General features: G+C 35.4%; 1 protein-coding gene across 7 annotated transcripts in view; it reads left to right on the top strand.

Annotated features, from left to right (window-relative positions):
* The window catches only part of TRMT11 (tRNA methyltransferase 11 homolog), an 84,618-nt gene that overhangs the window by 24,022 nt on the left and 42,263 nt on the right, over positions 1-18,333 (top strand). For 4 of the 7 annotated variants that reach the window (XM_046677421.1, XM_046677418.1, XM_046677416.1 and 1 more), the window contains 5 exons: positions 1,322-1,402; positions 4,196-4,360; positions 5,996-6,068; positions 6,194-6,325; positions 13,591-13,711. In XM_046677421.1, the coding sequence (XP_046533377.1) occupies positions 1,322-1,402; positions 4,196-4,360; positions 5,996-6,068; positions 6,194-6,325; positions 13,591-13,711 (572 nt within the window). Of the gene's footprint in view, positions 1-1,321; positions 1,403-4,195; positions 4,361-5,995; positions 6,069-6,193; positions 6,326-11,819; positions 11,834-13,590; positions 13,712-18,333 lie in introns of all 7 variants that reach the window. The other 3 variants (XR_006890817.1, XR_006890816.1, XM_046677419.1) reach the window with 2 other exon arrangements.

Raw genomic sequence — 18,333 nt, 5'->3', positions numbered from 1 at the left:
ATCATCACATATAGTACTTTTCCTGAAGATGGACTGGTCCATTTACAGAGTAAGAATTGTGTGGTCCTCCTCACCGTACCTCTCGCACAGGTGCTTTTTTAGGTAGTGTAAAGGAACCTAGGTTTTGGTTTCTGCTGTTCTTTGGTCCTCCATTTCTCCTCTTCATGGACTCCAGTAGAAAGTAGTTACAGTATTTTTCATGAGCAAAGTATTTTTAAGTACATGTTACCAAACTATGTTTTAAATGGCTATGGAAGGAACACCATTAATTTATAGATCTTGACCCTCTGGAGGCACTACCCATCTTAATTTAGGAGATTACATTTTAAAAGAATATAAGGGAAAGAACCCTAGCTATTTTCCCCTGTGTGAGTTTGTGCATAATCGAAGAATACTTACTGATTTCACTCTGACTGACAGCCCTTTCTACAGTATAGCTATTAAGACTTGCCCAAGCATTGAGAGCATGTTAATTTGGATGATTTACAAAAAGTGGAGGTGAATGAAAAGTACAATTATTAAATTATTTAACTTTGTAAATTTTTTCTTAAATAATTTAAAAATATTGTCACCTTTTATTTTAAAGGAATTTCATTAATGTTTTAATCTTAGATTTTTCTCCATGTGTGAGCTCGTCCCACCTACCAAATTACTTAATCCAATCAGATGGTTTTGAGACATTTGTTTTCACTTTGATCACAGCACTAAGTAAACAGAAGTCATTGTATTAATTATTTTTGTGTATGTTTGATAATAGTTATTCATAAATTCATATTTACGGTTTAAGAGATAATTGCTTCACTGCTTATAGAAGTAACTATTCTTCTTCCTAATATTTTAATTGCAAAGATTAATGTCTTATATATCAATTGTGCCCTCTTTAGTTATTTGAAACTGTGACTTCAGTGGCAGTTGAGCCCAATTATCAGAATTTATTACCAGCTGTTTGCTTATAGCAGCCTTGTATCCTCATTTTTAAGAAAGGAGGAAGATGGTTTGTATAGACCTCTGAAAATAAGGTGAAAATCACTAAATATACATTATTTTGACCAAAAGAAGATAATTTTCTCTAAGTAGTGCTGGTGAAAGTAATGATGCCAGGGCATACATTAATTCCTTGCTCTGTGACCAATGTAGTGAGCACAGTTTAGGGGTTTGTTTTTTCAGTTCTGAGGTCTGCTAAATATGGCCAGGACCAGTGTCATTCTAGGGTACTGTGCCTGCAGCTAGTTTGTAAGAATCTGGATCAGATTAAATAGGGGAAGAAACAAGAGTCTGGGACTTTCTGGTTAACAGATCATAATTGTGTGATTTTTTTTAGGTGGGCTTCTGATAGCATCTGCTCATTTTGGTGCATATGTGTATGGGACAGACATAGACTACAACACAGTTCATGGCTTGGGTGAGTAGAAGTTTTAGTTAGCATTAAAGTCTTTGCTCTTGTACCAAATGAGCCTTTAAAATAATTAAATAGTTTTATATGGCATTGTACATCTATTTCTAATGTTAAAATGCAGAGTTGTGATATTATGTAGTTTCACTTATTTTTACAACAATAAAACTTCATTGGGTATTTGCTTTTTATGAAGTATCCAGTATGTGCAAAGTGATCTCTTGGGGGAAACACAAAGATGGATAAGAAAAAGCCCTCCCCTCACAGGTATTTGTAATCTTAGTAAGAGCTATTTTTTTCGGTTTTTTTTGGTGAGGAAGATTGGCCCTGAGCTAACCTCTGTTGCCAATCTTCCTCTTTTTCCCTAAGGGAGAGCGTTGCTGACCTAACATCTGTGCCAGTCTTCCTGTACTTTGTGTGTGGGACACTGCCACAGCATGATTTGATGAGTGGTGTGTAGGTCCCTGCCTGGATCCAAACCCATGAACCCTGAGCAATTGAAATGGAGCACTTGAACTTAACCCCCACGCCACTGGGCCAGCCCCGAGAGATTTTTTTAAAAATAGGCAAACTATAAGGTTGTGAACTTGCTGGGAAAGAAGTAGGAGAGAAGGGACTAGCCATTTTTAATCAAGATGTCCATGTTAATAAAATACACAGTTTCTACAGATTGCGACCATTCTTTTATTCAGTAATCATACATTGAGTGTATGCTGGATTAATTTCTAGTCCTTGAGTACCATATACATTTTTAATTTCATAACTGACCGAAACATCTTTGAAACAGATAAGGTGACAATAACTTTAAAGATGCTGCATTAGACTCAGGGTAACTTAGGACAAGCATCTGCTTGCTTTTGAGGCAATTTTGGAAAATATTTTAAACTCTAGAAGCTTAGGTAATAATGTTTAATTGAATGGAATTGAATCAAACTGAACAAGTATTTCTTTATAGCTGAATGGTATTAAAAATGTCATATTTCATTGATTTTGAAATTGTTTGTGTTTATGTTGGTATTCCATGTTGTAACTAAAATCAACCCTTAAAACACTCTTTTCTTTTTTCTCACCCAGTGAAGTTATTATATAGGTGAGAATTTCTTATACCTTTTCTTTTGCTGAAGCAATTTGATATATTGTACTTGATGGCCTGTCTTTTTTCCTACCTTGACTATAAGGAATTCAGTAATATTTATCATAAGGAAAGTGAGTTAGGTTTTATCAAGTTCACCTAAATGGGCTAACCAGAAGACGATATGCTCTGTCTGCAGTATATTAGAGTAGACAGGGTGCTCAGAAGAATAATTCCAGTTTGCTTTTAGTAGAAGCAGTATGTTTGCTGTAAGAAAATAGTCCTATATAACTTATTTGAATTTTTATTGATGAAGTTTCTGTTTAAAAGTTATGTTATAACCTTTAGTCTACTTGGATAGAGTTCTGATTGAGGTTGAGTTTCCTTAGAGCCGATCCAAGATGCTGTTAGACGTGCCTGCTGTTTCCTGTGCTTCTCACTCTTTCTGTACTCTCAAGTAGTCTCAAGTTTCTCCTGTTTTGAAACCTTTTCTATCAATCGTGCAGGGGTCCTGTAGCTACCACTTTGTTTCCCTCTTCCTTTTGCCAAAGTGCTTCTTTAAAAACTAGTATTTATTTGCCATTTCTTCTTCTTCGTCTCTCTCTCTGCTGCCTGTTATTTTCTAGCTTCCGTGTCTGCTGAAAACTCTTACTAACCCACAGATTTACAGCATTTGGCAGTGTCAACCTCCGTAAAGCCTCCCTTGGTTTCCTAGACACTGCTCTCATCGGATGGTACTTTTATTTCTTTTACTGTCTGTCTCAGTCTCCTTAAGTCTGTGCAGTTTTCATTGATGTCTGTTTGCATGTAGCTTTTCTCTGGGCAGCTCTCTTTGACTCCATCTCCTATCGCACTACATGTTGTACAGAGTCATGTCATTCTTCTCCTTTTGATTTTTAATTTTTGTTTTTATTGTGAGGTAGATCGTAATACAAAAGAGTTTATAAAAATAGAAGAATAATTGTAGAACAAACACTTATGTAACTGCCAGCACAGTTAAAATGTCATTCATTCTTATGGATTTAACTTAAGTTTATATACTATCTCCCAAGTGTATCTATTCTGGCCTCCAGCTGCCTGCTGAATCTCTTTTCTGAATGTTCTGTAGGAACCTCAAGGTATAGTACGATTGATAGATCTCAAGTGAGTCTCATCTTTTTCCCTAAGCTTGTTTTTCTTCTTGATTTCTCCAGTCTTAACGGTGTCCACTGGTGTCTCCTAGACTAGAACTTTTGAACTTCTTCCTTGGACCTCCTCTTTAACTTTTCGTGTGTAATGCCTCCATTTTGCCTCTCTCCGTGGTCACAGCTCCTGCATTTCCCAAGTTAGCTCTTGTCACTTCTCTTGGTTTTATCTGATTCATAGGAGTCATATTCTGCATGGGACTGTTTTGCCTGAGGAAAGGGACCATGTTCTGTTCAACTCTGTTTACTGGTATATGCTTTGAACTCAGTTAAGTATTGAATGAGTGTTTTTAGGCAGTTTTACTTGAAAGGTGACTGGACAAAATCAGTTAGACATCAGTATATTTTACTGCTCAAAATGTATTTTTATAGTAAGTTGAAATAAAAATAATTGTTTATTTGTAGAAATAAGATTAAGATTTTAAATGAAAGCAAGTCTTATTTGAGTAGATGTAGGTTTAGATGAGTTAAACATTACTTTTAGCTAAATGACAAGAAGTAAGAAGGCTCTATTTGATTGGGTACTTTCTCTTTCTTTCCCTTCAGGAAAGGCTAGTAGGAAAAACCAGAAATGGAGAGGACCAGATGAAAACATTAGGGCAAATCTTCGTCAGTATGGTTTAGAGAAGTATTACCTTGATGTCCTGGTTTCAGATGCATCTAAGCCTTCCTGGAGGAAGGGCATGTATTTTGATGCAATCATCACTGATCGTAAGTTTATTTTTATATGAAAGTAGGAGTAGGATTAGTTTCCTAAAGTCATTTACATTTAAAGTACAAAATTTATCAACACACACACAGAAACGCCAACTTGTGCTAGTATCCCCCCTTCCCTGACTTCTTGGCATAGTGAGGAGGAAAAAATTATGAGTTTAGGGCAGGATACCAATATAACTAAGTAGTTAAAAGCTTACTATTTTGTTTCTTTAAACTACATAGATTAACTTGTCATCCTTTTTTTCTCTTTAGCTTATTTTTTGAGGCATATGTTTGTTTTTTATGCTTGTTTTATATTGGACTGTAATTGTTTACTGGTATACCAATTGGAGCCAAAATGTTATTTGCCATTATGGTGTCAGATTTTGGAGAGTTTCAGCTATCACATATTTCCCCACGTGGAAACTCTTGTGTTTTTTTTTTGTAGTGCGTGTTTTCACTGGCGTCTCCTTTCTAGAGCGACTTGAAATTTGGGGTTCTGCGAACCACTGGGCTTGTGAACCCACTGAGCTTCAGGGCTGTGCATGAGAACTTGTTTTCTCTTGCTCTTGAGTTCTTGAGCTCTTCGGGCCTCTTTATCTAAGAAGAGATCTGCCTTTCCTATAGTGTTTGGCAGTAAATCTGTAAATAGTGGCAAAATGTATCTCAACTGTTCCATCTCAGCCCTCTTCAGTTTTTTGGTAACTTAGATGGTTTCAAATCTAAGAAAAGAAAACTTTTCAAGGTATTACAATGTCAGTGTGAATGTAATTCCTGAAAATTGGATGACTCTTTTTTTCCTTTGAGCTGTATATATATTTTTAATTTAGGTTACATTGGTTTATAACATTATATACATTTCAGGTGTACATCATTATATTTTGACTTCTGTGTGTACTACATTGTGTTCACCACCAAAAATCTAGTTTCTATCCATCGCTGTACAAACATCCCGTTTTATCCCTTTCGCCCTCTCCCCACCCCCCTTCCCCTCTGGTAACCACCAGTCTGTTCTCTGTATCTATGAGTGTGTGGGGGGTGTTGTTGTTGTTTCATCTTCTGCAGGGTGACTTTTTATTAACAATCTACTTTAGTATTTGGTGTCACTCTGTGTGTATATTTATAAAAATGCATACTTGTTTTCTTAGTCAATTGAGGGTAAGTTGTATATATACATTGTGGCTCCTTACCCTTATACTTCAGTATATATTTCCTAAGAATAGGGATAGAATCTTAGATAGCCAAAGTACAGTTATCAGTTTAGTAAATCGATACAGTACTTTAATCAATTCTTTAATAAAGTCATGTTCTTTATAGCAATATTTTTTCCCCTGGTGCAGTATCCAGTCTAGTGTCAGGTATTGCACTTTGTAATCATATCTTTTGGGCCTCTCTTAATTTGTAACACTTTCATGGCCTTTCCTTGTCTTTTATGACGTTGACGTTTTTGAAGAACACGGTCACCTGCCTGCCCTCTCAGTGTTTTAAATAGAATGTTCTTTATGCTATGCATTCTCAGCTAGAATATTGCATAGTGATGATGTTGCGTTCTTCTCAGGGTGTGACACCTGGAGGCACGTGATGCCCATCTGCCCCTCATTGGTCATGGGTGACTTTTGATTATCTGTGTTCCCAATGTTTTTTATCTAGCTCCATATGGAATCAGAGAATCTACAAGAAGAACAGGTTCACAGAAGGAAATACCGAAGGGGATGGAAAAATGGTAAGTGAGAGTTAAATGTGATATATTACTACTCTGAGAAGAAGCATGTTGCTTCTTCTTAATTAACTTAGTTGAACAGTCTTAAAGTTTTTCACTGATTTTGAAATTTTCTTTTCTTTGTCTAGTCCAGAAAGCCACGTTCCTGTTTCCTTGAGTTATCATCTGAGTGATATGTTTTTTGACCTGTTAAACTTTGCAGCTGAGACCCTCGTATTAGGTGGAAGACTAGTCTATTGGTTACCTGTGTATACACCAGAGTATGTAATATTAAATAATTTTATTTTTAATTTCATTTTCTTATGGTATTTATATATCTAGTGTAATTTTTTCCCTATCTCTAATTATATTCAGGGTAAATGTCTTTGTATTTAATGTGTATGATAGCCTTTATTTACTCACATATGTTTATAAAACAGGCCCCTTTCTCTTAATGATTGAGTCGCCCTGACCTTTTTATTTTATATCAGGGATTGGCAAACTATAGCCTGTGGGCCAAATATGATCCTTAGCCTGTTTTTGTAAGGCACTTGAGTTAAGATTGGCCTTTACATTTTTAAAGGGTTGTTAAAAAGAAAAAAAAAATAATAAGAATATGTGACAGCAACATATGTGGCCCACAAAGGCTAAAATATTCACTATCTGGCCCGTAGGAGGAAATTTACCAACCTCTATTGTGTACCACACTTAGCTCAGTGCCTGATATGTCATAGCTGTTCAGTAGCTGTTTTGCCAGGCCACAAACGTGGGTAATTTTTAACGACTTAGCTGAACAATTCATCTGTTACTAGTTGGCTTTCATATATATTGGCTATTATGATCACCTTAAATGCAGTAAATCTTTTTTAAAAGCTAAGACTAAAATAAGAGCTGTATGTATATTTAAAGCCCTCATTGTGTTCCACATTATTGGTTTGGGTTTATTATTCACTAATTATTAATTATAAACAGTGATGTACATCAACAATGACAGACAAGATGTCTTGAACAAGACAGGATCTTTAGATTTGAAAGATAGTATCAAGCTCAAAATGTGGCTGTTTCTTCAATCTGCCATAGAAATCTATTTTAAAAAATTATTTTAATTCCTGTATTTGCTATACATAATTGTACAGAAGCGTTTTAGAATAGCCTTAACTTGATTGTCTTTTCATGATGCTGGTTGGTCCTCCAGCAGTTGGAAGCTTTGCTGTTTTTTGTTGGTTGTTTCGTAAATGTTGTATTGGAAGTTACGATGGTCTATCTTTAGTCATATGTTTGTTATCAGCTGTTAAGACTGTGCACATTAATGCCCAGACCCTTAAAACTAGGCTTAGGTTCTGTTGCCAGGGATGGCATGAACCTAATTCCATTTAACCTCTTCATTTTAGGAATAAGGAAAATTAATTCCAATGAGTGAAGTGACTTGTCTGAAGTTAAAAGCTAGCTAGCTAATTGGTTTCCTTATTCCCAGTGCGTTGTTCACTCAATTCAACATCCTACCAGATCTCAGGTATCTGGTATATGATGAGATAGATGGGATTTTATTAATATTTTCAGAGAAGAGCATAGTTGTTAATTTCTATGCAAAAGTGTTTCCTGTCTTAGAGAAGCTGAATTCCAGCAACAAGCATACTTGTCTTTTTGCTTTAATTCAAGTTTTAGGGCTGAAGTTTTTCAAAATTTATTTTGAAATAATTTCAGACTTACAGAAAAGTTTCAAATACAGTACAAAAAACTTTTATGTCTCCCCTCATCCAGATTTTCCAAATATGTGTTTAACATATACCTACTCCACCTCCCCTTGCCTCACCCATTATATTAATCACATTCCCATTATCATTAATCTTTTTTGGAACTCTTTGAGAAGTTTTGGATATGATGTCCCATCACCCCTATATACTTCATGGTATTTCTCGGATACAAGAACCTGCTTGTCAAATCACCATCAACCCCTGAAGTCTGGAAATCAGCATTGATAACACTGCTGTCTAGTTCATGTACCCCATTCAAATTTCACCAGTTGCAGTCCATCCAAGAAAATGGGCTGCATTGACCCATCATGTCATTCTCCTCCAGTGTGGAATATTTCCTCATCTTTTGTGTCCTTGACCATTTTATAGAATATGTGGTTTATATTCTGAAGGTTGACCCTTAGCCAGGATCCATCTCATGTTTCTTCTATGACCAGACTTAGGTAGTGCTCTTAGTAGGAATACCCCAAAAATGATACTGTGTTCTTCATGCGTTGCATCTTGGGGTGCACAAAGTCAACCCCTACTAGAGATCTTCAACTTGATAATCTGGTCGTGTTGTTCTCTGTCAGGTTTCTCCACTTTGAGTCATCATTTTCTCCTTTAGTTAGTATTTCATGGGGGAGATATCCCAAGATTATACCAGTATCTTGCTCTTTTTTTTTTTTTTTTTTTAAAAATTTTTTTTTTTTTCCTTTTTTTCCCCAAAGCCCCCCGGTACATAGTTGTGCATTCTTCGTTGTGGGTTCTTCTAGTTGTGGCATGTGGGACGCTGCCTCAGCGTGGTCTGATGAGCAGTGCCATGTCCGCGCCCAGGATTCGAACTGACGAAACACTGGGCCGCCTGCAGCGGAGCGCGCGAACTTAACCACTCGGCCACGGGGCCAGCCCCCCAGTATCTTGCTCTTCATCAAACCACTACTCAGATTGACAGCTCCATTCTGGACAACCACCATAATGATGATTTTTCTCTTTCATCATTCCTTTTGCATTTGTAAGTTGGCATTCTACTGTAAGGAAGAGTTTTCTCTCTTCTTCCCATTAATTTATTGATTTATGTTGATGTGGAGTCATAGATTCCTATATTATTCATTGGGTTATAATTTATTAGTATCATTATTTTGTTGCTTTAATTGTCTCAGATTTGATCAGTGGGAGTCTCTTTGAGGTGGCTCGTCTGTCCTTTGGAAATATCCCCCTTTGTTTTTGTGTACTTCTTACTTTCTGGCATTTCTGACCACTACTTTGAGTTAATTATTTAATTATAATTGAAATCAAACATAATTAAGAATATCTTTTGTTGGGCCAGCCCCAGTGGCCTAGTGATTAAGTTTGGCGCACTCTGCTTCGGTGGCTCAGGTTCGGTTCCCAGATGCTGACCCACACTGCTTGTCTGTCAGTGGCCCTGCTGTGGTGGTGGCTCACATTTAAAAAAAAAAAAAAATTTGAGGAAGATTGACAACAGATGTTACCTCAGGCGAATCTTCCTCACCCAAAAAATATATATATCTTTTTAAAATTTATTCATTTCTCTTTATAAAAAGTTAAATTTGAGATAATTTTAACTATTTTTAATACTGTTGAAGACCTTAACAAATGGATATTTCTTTGATGGCTTCTCAATTTTAATAATTTTCAACAAGGGGAAATTTCCAAATGCGTGTAACCAAAAGGATATTTCAGAAGTATAAAAGGGAGATGTATTTTTATCACTTCTTTCTTTCTTTCTTTTTTAACCTTATATGTTTTATCAAGTGACAGATTTCATCTAGGTATATGGCTAGCACATAGACAGGAAGACCACTATGGCATTTACTTCCTTGACTTAGTCGTCCCTGGAGAGTTATTTCCAGGTCCTCTGATGTTCATTACTAGACTTCTGTTGTGTCTTCTCCTCCCCTTCAGCCTAAGGTGATCTAATTAATGAATTAATTTTTATTACTAACTGTTAACTTATTAATGAACTTAGTTTGTCTTAAGTTTGTGTTAGAAAATGAACTCTTTTCATTTTTGCTGCATACATCATCCAAAATCTTTGCTGTTTTTAAAATAACACGTTAATGATGAATTTAAGACTAAAGTCACCTGCAAAAGTTTGAAATAATGTTCTAGCTTCTGAATTAAACAATTTAGAATTAGTTTGATTTTGTTGTATTGAAAATATAATTTTTTATTCGAGCAGAATAAAGAATTCACTTAAAAAGTATACCTTAGCACAAGTTAATTTTAAAACATTTGTGTTTTTGATATAGTGAATATAGCCTTTTAGTCCTACTATTGAATCAGTTTACTCAGCCAAATCCTGTTATATGATTGAAGTTTAAAAATAAGATTACATATTATAATCAAGTTCAGGTATTATTTTCTAAATCCAGGACATTTTGTAAAGTATAAAACATAATAAAAACAAAATACTATCTAAAAGCTTAGTTATTTGTGAAGAATGGTCAGAGCGGATGATTGAAAAGGATTTTCTCACTGTTTGGCATAAATTGCAGTGCAGAAACTGCTGCTCAACACGCTCCTGCTGCTGTTCTTCCTCTCAGCTGCCTTCTCCCCACTCCAGCGTGTGGGTTTTTTGCCAGCATCAGGATACTCTGTCCATGTTGTATCTTTTCACCTTTGTTTATTCTGTTTCCATTGCTTGATATACTCTTCCTTCTTTCTTCAGCTGGTAAAATTCTAGTCATCTTTCAAGACCTGTCTTAATTGTCACCACCTCTGTGACACTTTCCCAACCCTTCCCAGTGGAATTAATCCATCTTTCATCTGCACTCTCAGAGCAGTTTATTCTTATCACTCATAGAAACTTAGCGTGTAAAATTACTGTAGACTGTTGGTGTTTGTGGGTTTATTATTCACAATTTCAACTACTGTACTTACAGATGACCCTGAAGATCTGTGTAGTGTTCATTTGGACAGGGCATAAATTCAACTCATGTGTTTGATGTTACAGGAGTTGCTAAGCTACTGAGTGAGTGTAGCTGTTGCCCAGGTTCCACTATCCATATCGTGTTGTTTTCTAAATATTGTTACACACAGGTGACTCTGAAATGATTAGAAACTGTGTTTCTTTGTGAAAGATGTCCTTTAATAGAAATCTAGCTGCTAACGTTCATGATAAAAATGATGACAAAGTGAAGAAGACTAATAAAGTGCCTTGAAGTAGAATTTGGGGATAAATTTTATTTGTAATAAAATGAATTTTGTGGTGGCTCAGAGCAGTCAGGAGAACATGGTTTTCATCTCTCATTTAGGAAAGAGGAAAAAGTGATTCCTTAAACTGTTTTCAGTAAGGGCTCCAATCAACACAAAATCTGTTTCTCAGATGGGAGGTGAAATTCTCGTGACATTTGGAAATAGTTAGCTTGAGGCATGAAGATTCACAGGAAAATAAGCAACTGTCAAAATTGATTCATGGAAGAGCTAGGGGCCTATACACACAGTTTTTTTTTGCTTTGTTAAATAAGTTGAAATATAATTTGTATACCATGAAAGTGACCCTTTTAAAGTGTACGACTCCATGATTTTTAGTATATCCACAAAGTTATGTGACTCTCACCACTATCTAATTCTAGAACATTTTTTATCACCGCAAAAAGAAACCCTGTATACTTAAGCAATCACTACTGCTGCTGTCCCTATGTGCCACTTAATCCATCTCTGTGGATTTGCCTATTCTAGCCGATTGAGATTTTACGTAGATGTTTAGATTGTAGGGAGTAGTAATAAAGCCAGGGAATTGAGATAGAATGCTATACTATCATACCAGTCCAGGCATAGTACAGATTGATAGCTTCTGCTCAGCACTTTGCAAACAGCTCATTCGTATGAAATATATTAATAAATGTATTAGTAAAGAATATCTTGTTAACTGCTATTTTTTATTTTTTAGCAGGGTATTGTGGGAGTATACTATTAAACTGATTGGTTCATTAATATCATAGAGTAGTGGTTAAAAACAAGTTTGTTAATGATAATGATAACCCAAAATGATGTTCCTTCATGCTTGAACTTGCAGATCAAGTCAAAAAGGTAATCTAAAACTTGTAAATATGTTTTTTTGCTGTTAGCTGAATGCTGGTGACTTAATTTCACCAGTTTAGCATCATTCATGTCATAAATATTAATTAAAATTATTGGTTTTGTACTTTTATATTTGATTTATAAATTTCTTTTTGGTTTTATAGTTATATAAGGGAAATAAGTATAAGAAATTTATATCTATTTTATTTTTGTATATATTTAAGTATCATTTTAATAAAAACACTTTGTAGCTCCACCAGGAAATAAAGGGTTATTTTTCCTTTACAAAAGGGTACATTACTAAGTTTGACAAACAGTTTCAGACATCTATAAACCCTGTTGTTTGCAAGTTTAAGGAAAAGGCTGTATCTCCTCTCTGTTAACACTTTTTATTTTAGTCTGTCAACCATGGTGTAGAATGTATTCCTTCATATCATAAATGCTTTCTATGAAGACTCCAAATTTGATGTCAACTAATGTAATAGAAGTACAACATTTCCAACTATATAGTGAACATTAGAGAATTATTAGGTAGAGTGAAATCTCAAATGGTCATTGCTTGTTGGAAAGCCCTAAGGAAGGAGGCAGAGAGTGACTTCAAGAGAATTCCTTCCACTGATAATAAAGTGAAGTGCATTATGAATGTTGCTTGGCAAGTGGGTGATGAAGGTTTTGAGCAGGTGGTTGAGGTAATGAGGGAGAGCTTGTTGAAGGTCAGAGAGACCTAGAGAAGTAAGTAAAAGAGTGTGGTGAGGACAATGTTGATGCATTAGAACTGGAAGCTGAGATAATGGTGGTCTTTTACATGAAGTGCTAATCAGCACCTTTTGCATTTTGGATCAGAGCTTTACATTTTCCCACATAATAAATGCTTGCAGAAGCTATCTAGAAAGGTAAGAAGATTTTCAAAGGAAAAATAAAAACTGGCAATCGGTATTCTTAATCATACCCATACCTGGTGAGCCCCTCCCCTGCTCTTCTGCCGAATTCTGCTCTCTATAGCCGTTTTCCACACGTCTTTCTCCTCTTTCTTCTGCCCAGATTGATGCCAGCAACCTGTCAGGTGTCAGGTTCTGAATGACTAGACTGACTGTCCTGCTTTCTCGGTGTCATCATCTCCATTCACACAGGACATGTGCTACACAGCAGCAGTCACCACTGCCATCATCATGGCATTGGTTTTATTTCGTGGTTAAGGTGACCAGAGAACTGATGTCACCTGTAGTGTTTATTTTAGTAGTAGATTATTTGAACTTTTGTTCTGTATTTGCAAAGTTAATAGAGGTCTCAAGATGCCATTAAAATTTTGCAGGGGCACTTCATTTTATAGGGAAAAATGTGTTCTATAGTGGACTTTATACTGTGGGAATTTATAAAAATCTCCAGATGACGATGTCAAGGGGTTGCTGTACAATGTATTTCTGCCCATGTTACATGGTCTCGTGGGATCTTTAGGATGGAATCATTGTCTTGTATTTTTGTGGTTTAAATGCTTGGTGCTCTACAACAAAACATACTTGTATCCTCTCTCTCTTACAGGTAAAAAGTTAAAACTGCTTTTTCTGGATGTAGTAATATTAAAATACTTCACTTTTTAAAAATATGGCTTGTTTATGACTTATGGGTTATATGGGTTAGCATTTGTGAATTAAAATAGTACAGCATGTAATGGGAGGATGTCCCATACCACACTGGATAAACCCCATGACCATCCTGTGTGTGGTGTACACATGAGTGTTCTTAACAGTCAGCTGTTCTTTCTTCAGATACATTGAAGAGATGGTTCCCTCGCACCCTTGCCTGAAACTCATTAGCAACTGTGAGCAGAAGCTTTCCAGTCACACATCAAGGCGCTTGATAACAATGGAAAAGGTGAAGAAGTTCGAGGTAAATTATCCTAGTAGGTTTTGGATAAATTATGAAAGAACCCGAAGTAGATTTTTTCTAGTTTTCCTCTAATGGAGTTTGGGACTGTTAGTCCTTGATTTTTTAATAATTATTTCTGAATTCAGGAAGAGGCAGATATGAAGAGGTTTTTGGCACTTGGTGGGATTTAGAGGGTAGGTGTAAGATATAGAAGTTGAAGAGAAGAATAGAAATAAAAGTTGACTTTAACTTCCCAGGATTTATTTGACATCCTTGTCACTAACTCAATTATAAAGCAGAGAACTCTTAGTTAAACAACTATTTTCTAATTAGCAATCTGCTAGTTACTATTTTATCCAAAAGCTGAATCTACTTGATTGCAGACTATGCTGAAGAGAACATGTCACTTTATATAAGGAGAAAGTAATTTTCCCCCATCTGTTAGGGCCCAAGACTTGTTCCCTTTCCTTGTCTCACACACACACATACACACACGTATGCATAATTAATTTAAGCTTGAGAAGAAAGAACAAAACATCTGTTATTTCATGTCCAGATCAGAATTGATATGAATAATGCCTCATAATGGAGCTTAATTAAATCTACAGAAGGCTCCTTGGGCTCTGCTTATCTATATTGACAACCAGAGCTCTCCCAAATTCTCCAGGAACTTGGGCGAGCCCCATCTTTGCTTTGGATCTGTAGGGCAGGTAGAAAAGAATAGGGTGTTACTGCCTGAAGATTTTCTCATACCCATCTCTGCTCTGCATTTGATTTTTTTCATCTAATTCATAGCTTATGGATTCTTTCACAATAATGAAACCTAATATTTGTAGAGTGCTTTTCTATATATTGTTTTATGTATTTGCTTTCGTCTCCATTTGCTCTCTGTCTCTAATTTAGATCTTTATTACCATATACCTGGTTTATGCTGATAGTCTCCTAAATTATCTCGCTTGTTCCATTTTTCACACCTCTAGTTCTTTCTTGTTAAACGAATCTTCCTAAAACACCACATTCATTATGTCACTTCTTTATGCAGAAATTTTAGTGACTCATTTTTATTACTGAAAAAGGTTCAGAATTTTCAGTGTGACGTAAACTTTCCTCAATAATTAGGCTCCACTATCAGGGTATTTCAGAAAGCTAAGCTGTATACATATATAAGTAGTTGATTGGTGTCTACTTGGTGTGTGTATGTATTTGTATACTCACATACATATATATGCAAGGTATATGTGATGTAATTAAAATGAGAGTATCTGGTAGTCAATTTTAAAACAAATACTAGAAGTTTATATTCAAATGACATATATCCTTTGGGTGGCATCTTGTATTCATTACATTTATGTCATAATTATTCAACATGTTCTTGAAACTTTTAGATTAATATTTAAAGAAATATATTCATATTAAACAGTTATTTTGCTTTATAACACCACCTTGCTTTTCTTCAAATTGTATTTACTGGACTTTGCTGCTCACATTTCGTATACCAGAAAGGTTACTTAATTGTTGTGTTTTGGAAATCAAATCCTGTTCCAAGGATGATAATTACCATTAAACATTTAAAACAATAAGCAGATTCAGAAATCCCAGAAGAGGGCTTCCAAATTGTTTAACATAGTGATAACCTTCCAAAGTGACAATTTTGAATGACTACCATTTATTTGGATATACAGTAGAAACCGTCTCAACTAACCTCCATTTCAAACTTAGTTGATTAACCAGTCCTGGCTATTCCTGCTCTAAAACACAATGCCTAATGCCTGTAATATGTGAGATACTTTCAGCTGGTGAGTTGCTTGATCTTTACTATATCTGTACACTTCTGTACCTACTAGCTGCATTGTCTGTTTACCATGAGTTGGTTGTGTTTGTTCTATGAGCTGTTTATGCCAGTTATATTTGTTGTGGTAATTATGTAACTTAAATACTAGTTAGACCAGTGAAATATGAATGTGAGAATAAAGTTGTCATTTCTGTGAAAACTAAGTCAAATGCTGTAGAAAGATAGGATAAAGTGAATTGCTAAAAAAGAATCTTGGATTGGGAATGGGTGAGATAAACTATAAAAGTTTGGAGAAAAGTTATCACAGTCTAGGTTTCTGTACCCAGACTGTTTTGTAAGAGTCTTTAAGTTCCTGCATCATTTTGCAGAAGACCAAAACTGGAAATCTTTTTAAGTCTTAATTCTATATCAAAAGATTGACAAATGAATATACAATTTTTTAAGTTAAAATAAGATGTTTACTGTATTTACAAAGCATTTTAATTTTTCCTGCTTTTACTGACTTTTTCAATTAACCAACTGTAGTTAGGGCTGCCATAACAGAATACCACAGACTGAGTCGCTTAACAGAAATTTATTATCTCACAGTTCTGGAGGCCAGAAGTCTAAGGTCAAGGTACCGGCAGGTTTGGTTTCTGATAGGACTTTTCTTCTTGGCTTGCAGACAGCCGTCTGTTGCTGTGTCCTCTGTGCACACATGCTGGTGTCTTTTCCCGTTCTTATAAGGTCACCAGTCTATTGGGTTACGGTCCCACAATTATGACCTTGTTTAACTTTAATCACTTTCTTTAAGGTCCTATCTCCAGGTACAGTCATATTCGGGGTTAGGGTTTCAACATAGGAATTTTGAGGGGACACAGTTTGGTCCATAACACTAGTGATTACAAGTCTATAGTACATTGAATGAGAGGCTTCTGTTATATGTTAAAGTATACTGTTTTCATATTCTCCTAGTTAGTTACTTCTCATGTATATGTTTATCTTTTAGTATTTTGAGGGAAGTAAGGCATTTGATAATTCAAATAGTAACATTGTAGCTCTTAGAAATCACAGCACTTAATGTAATTATTTGAGTTAATAATAGTAATAGTAACTAACATTTATGTGCCAGGCACATGAGTAATACGCGTAAAAAACAAATATCACCTATAGATTTTGTAGTTTTAAGTCTTGATATTAGAAAATAAAGTGAAGGGCATCAGCATTCTTTTTTTTTGTTGAGGTATAATTGACATATTATGTTAGTTTTAGGTGTACAACACAGTGAGTCAATATTTGTGTACATTGCAAAATGATCACCACAATAAGGCTACTTAACAGTTGTCACCACACATAGTTACAAAGTATTTTTTCTTGTGATGAGGATTTTTAAAATCTACTCTTAGCAACTTTCAAATATGCAATAAATACAGTATTATTAACTATAGTTACCATGCTGTACGTTACATCCTCATGATTTATTTATTTTATAACTGGAAGTTTGTACCTTTTGACCACCATCACCCACTTTGGCTCACCCCCTACACCTACCCTGAGCAATCACCCATCTATGCTCTATATCTATGAGCTTGGTTTTTTTGTTTTGTTTTGTTTTTGTAGATTCTACACATAAGTGAGATCATACGGTATTTATCTTTCTCTGTCTTATTTCATTTAGCATAATGCCCTTGAGGTCCATTCATGTTACAAATGATAAGATTTCATTCTTTTTTTATGGCTGAATAGCATTCCAGTGTGTGTGTGTGTGTATGGTTATGTGTATGTATATGTATATATATATACACCCCACATTTTCTTTATCCATTCATCCATTGATGGACACTTAGGTTGCTTCCATATCTTGGCTATTGTCAATAATGCTGCAATGAACATAGGAGTGCATGTATCTTTTCAAATTAGTGTTTTTGTTTTCTTCTGATAAATACCCAGAAGTAGAATTGCTGGGTCATATGATAGTTATATTTTTAATTTTTTGAGGAATCTCCATATTGTTTCCCATAGTGGCTGTACCGGTTTACATACCCACCAACAGTGCACAAGGCACATCCTCACCAACGCTTGGTATCTCCTGTATTTTGATAATAGCCATTCTAACAGGTGTGGGGAGATACCTCGTTGTAATTTTCATTTGCATTTCCCTGATGATTAATGAGGTTCAGACTCTTCATGTGCCTGTTGGGCATCTGTATGTCTTCTTTGGAAAAATATTTATTCAGATCCTCTGCCTGTTTTAAAATCAGAGTGGTTTTTTTTTTTTTGCTGTTGGGTTGAGTTCTTTATATATTTTGGAGCCCCTTATCAGATATGATTTGCAGATATTTTTTCCCAGTCAGTAGGTTGCCTTTTCATTTTGTTGATGATTTCCTTTACCATGTAGAAGCTTTTTAGTTTGATGTAGTCACACTTGTTTATTTTTGCTTTTGTTGCCTTGGTTTTTGCTGTCAGATCCAAAAAATCATTGCTAGGACTGATGTCAAGGGGCTTACTGCGTGTGTTTTCTTCTAGGACTTTTATGGTTTCAGGTCTTACATTCAAGTCTTTAATCCGTTTTGAGTTACTTTTTGCATATGGTGTAAGATAGTGTAAGTTTCATTCTTTTGCATGTGGCTGTCCAGTTTTCCTATCACCATTTGTTGAAGAGACTGTCCTTTCCTTGTTTGTATATTCTTGTCTCCTTTGTCATAAATTAATTGACCACATATGGATGGGTTTATTTCTGCGCTTTCCATTGATCTATGTGTCTGTTTTATGCCAATACCGTACTGTTTTGATTACTGTAGCTTTTTAATATAGTTTGGAATGAGGGATTGTGATGCCTCTAACTTTGATCTTCTTTCTCAAGATTGGTTTT

The sequence above is a fragment of the Equus quagga genome, chromosome 11, assembly GCF_021613505.1.
Source record: "Equus quagga isolate Etosha38 chromosome 11, UCLA_HA_Equagga_1.0, whole genome shotgun sequence".
NCBI lineage: Eukaryota > Metazoa > Chordata > Mammalia > Perissodactyla > Equidae > Equus > Equus quagga.
This window is presented reverse-complemented; position numbering and strand designations above follow the sequence as displayed.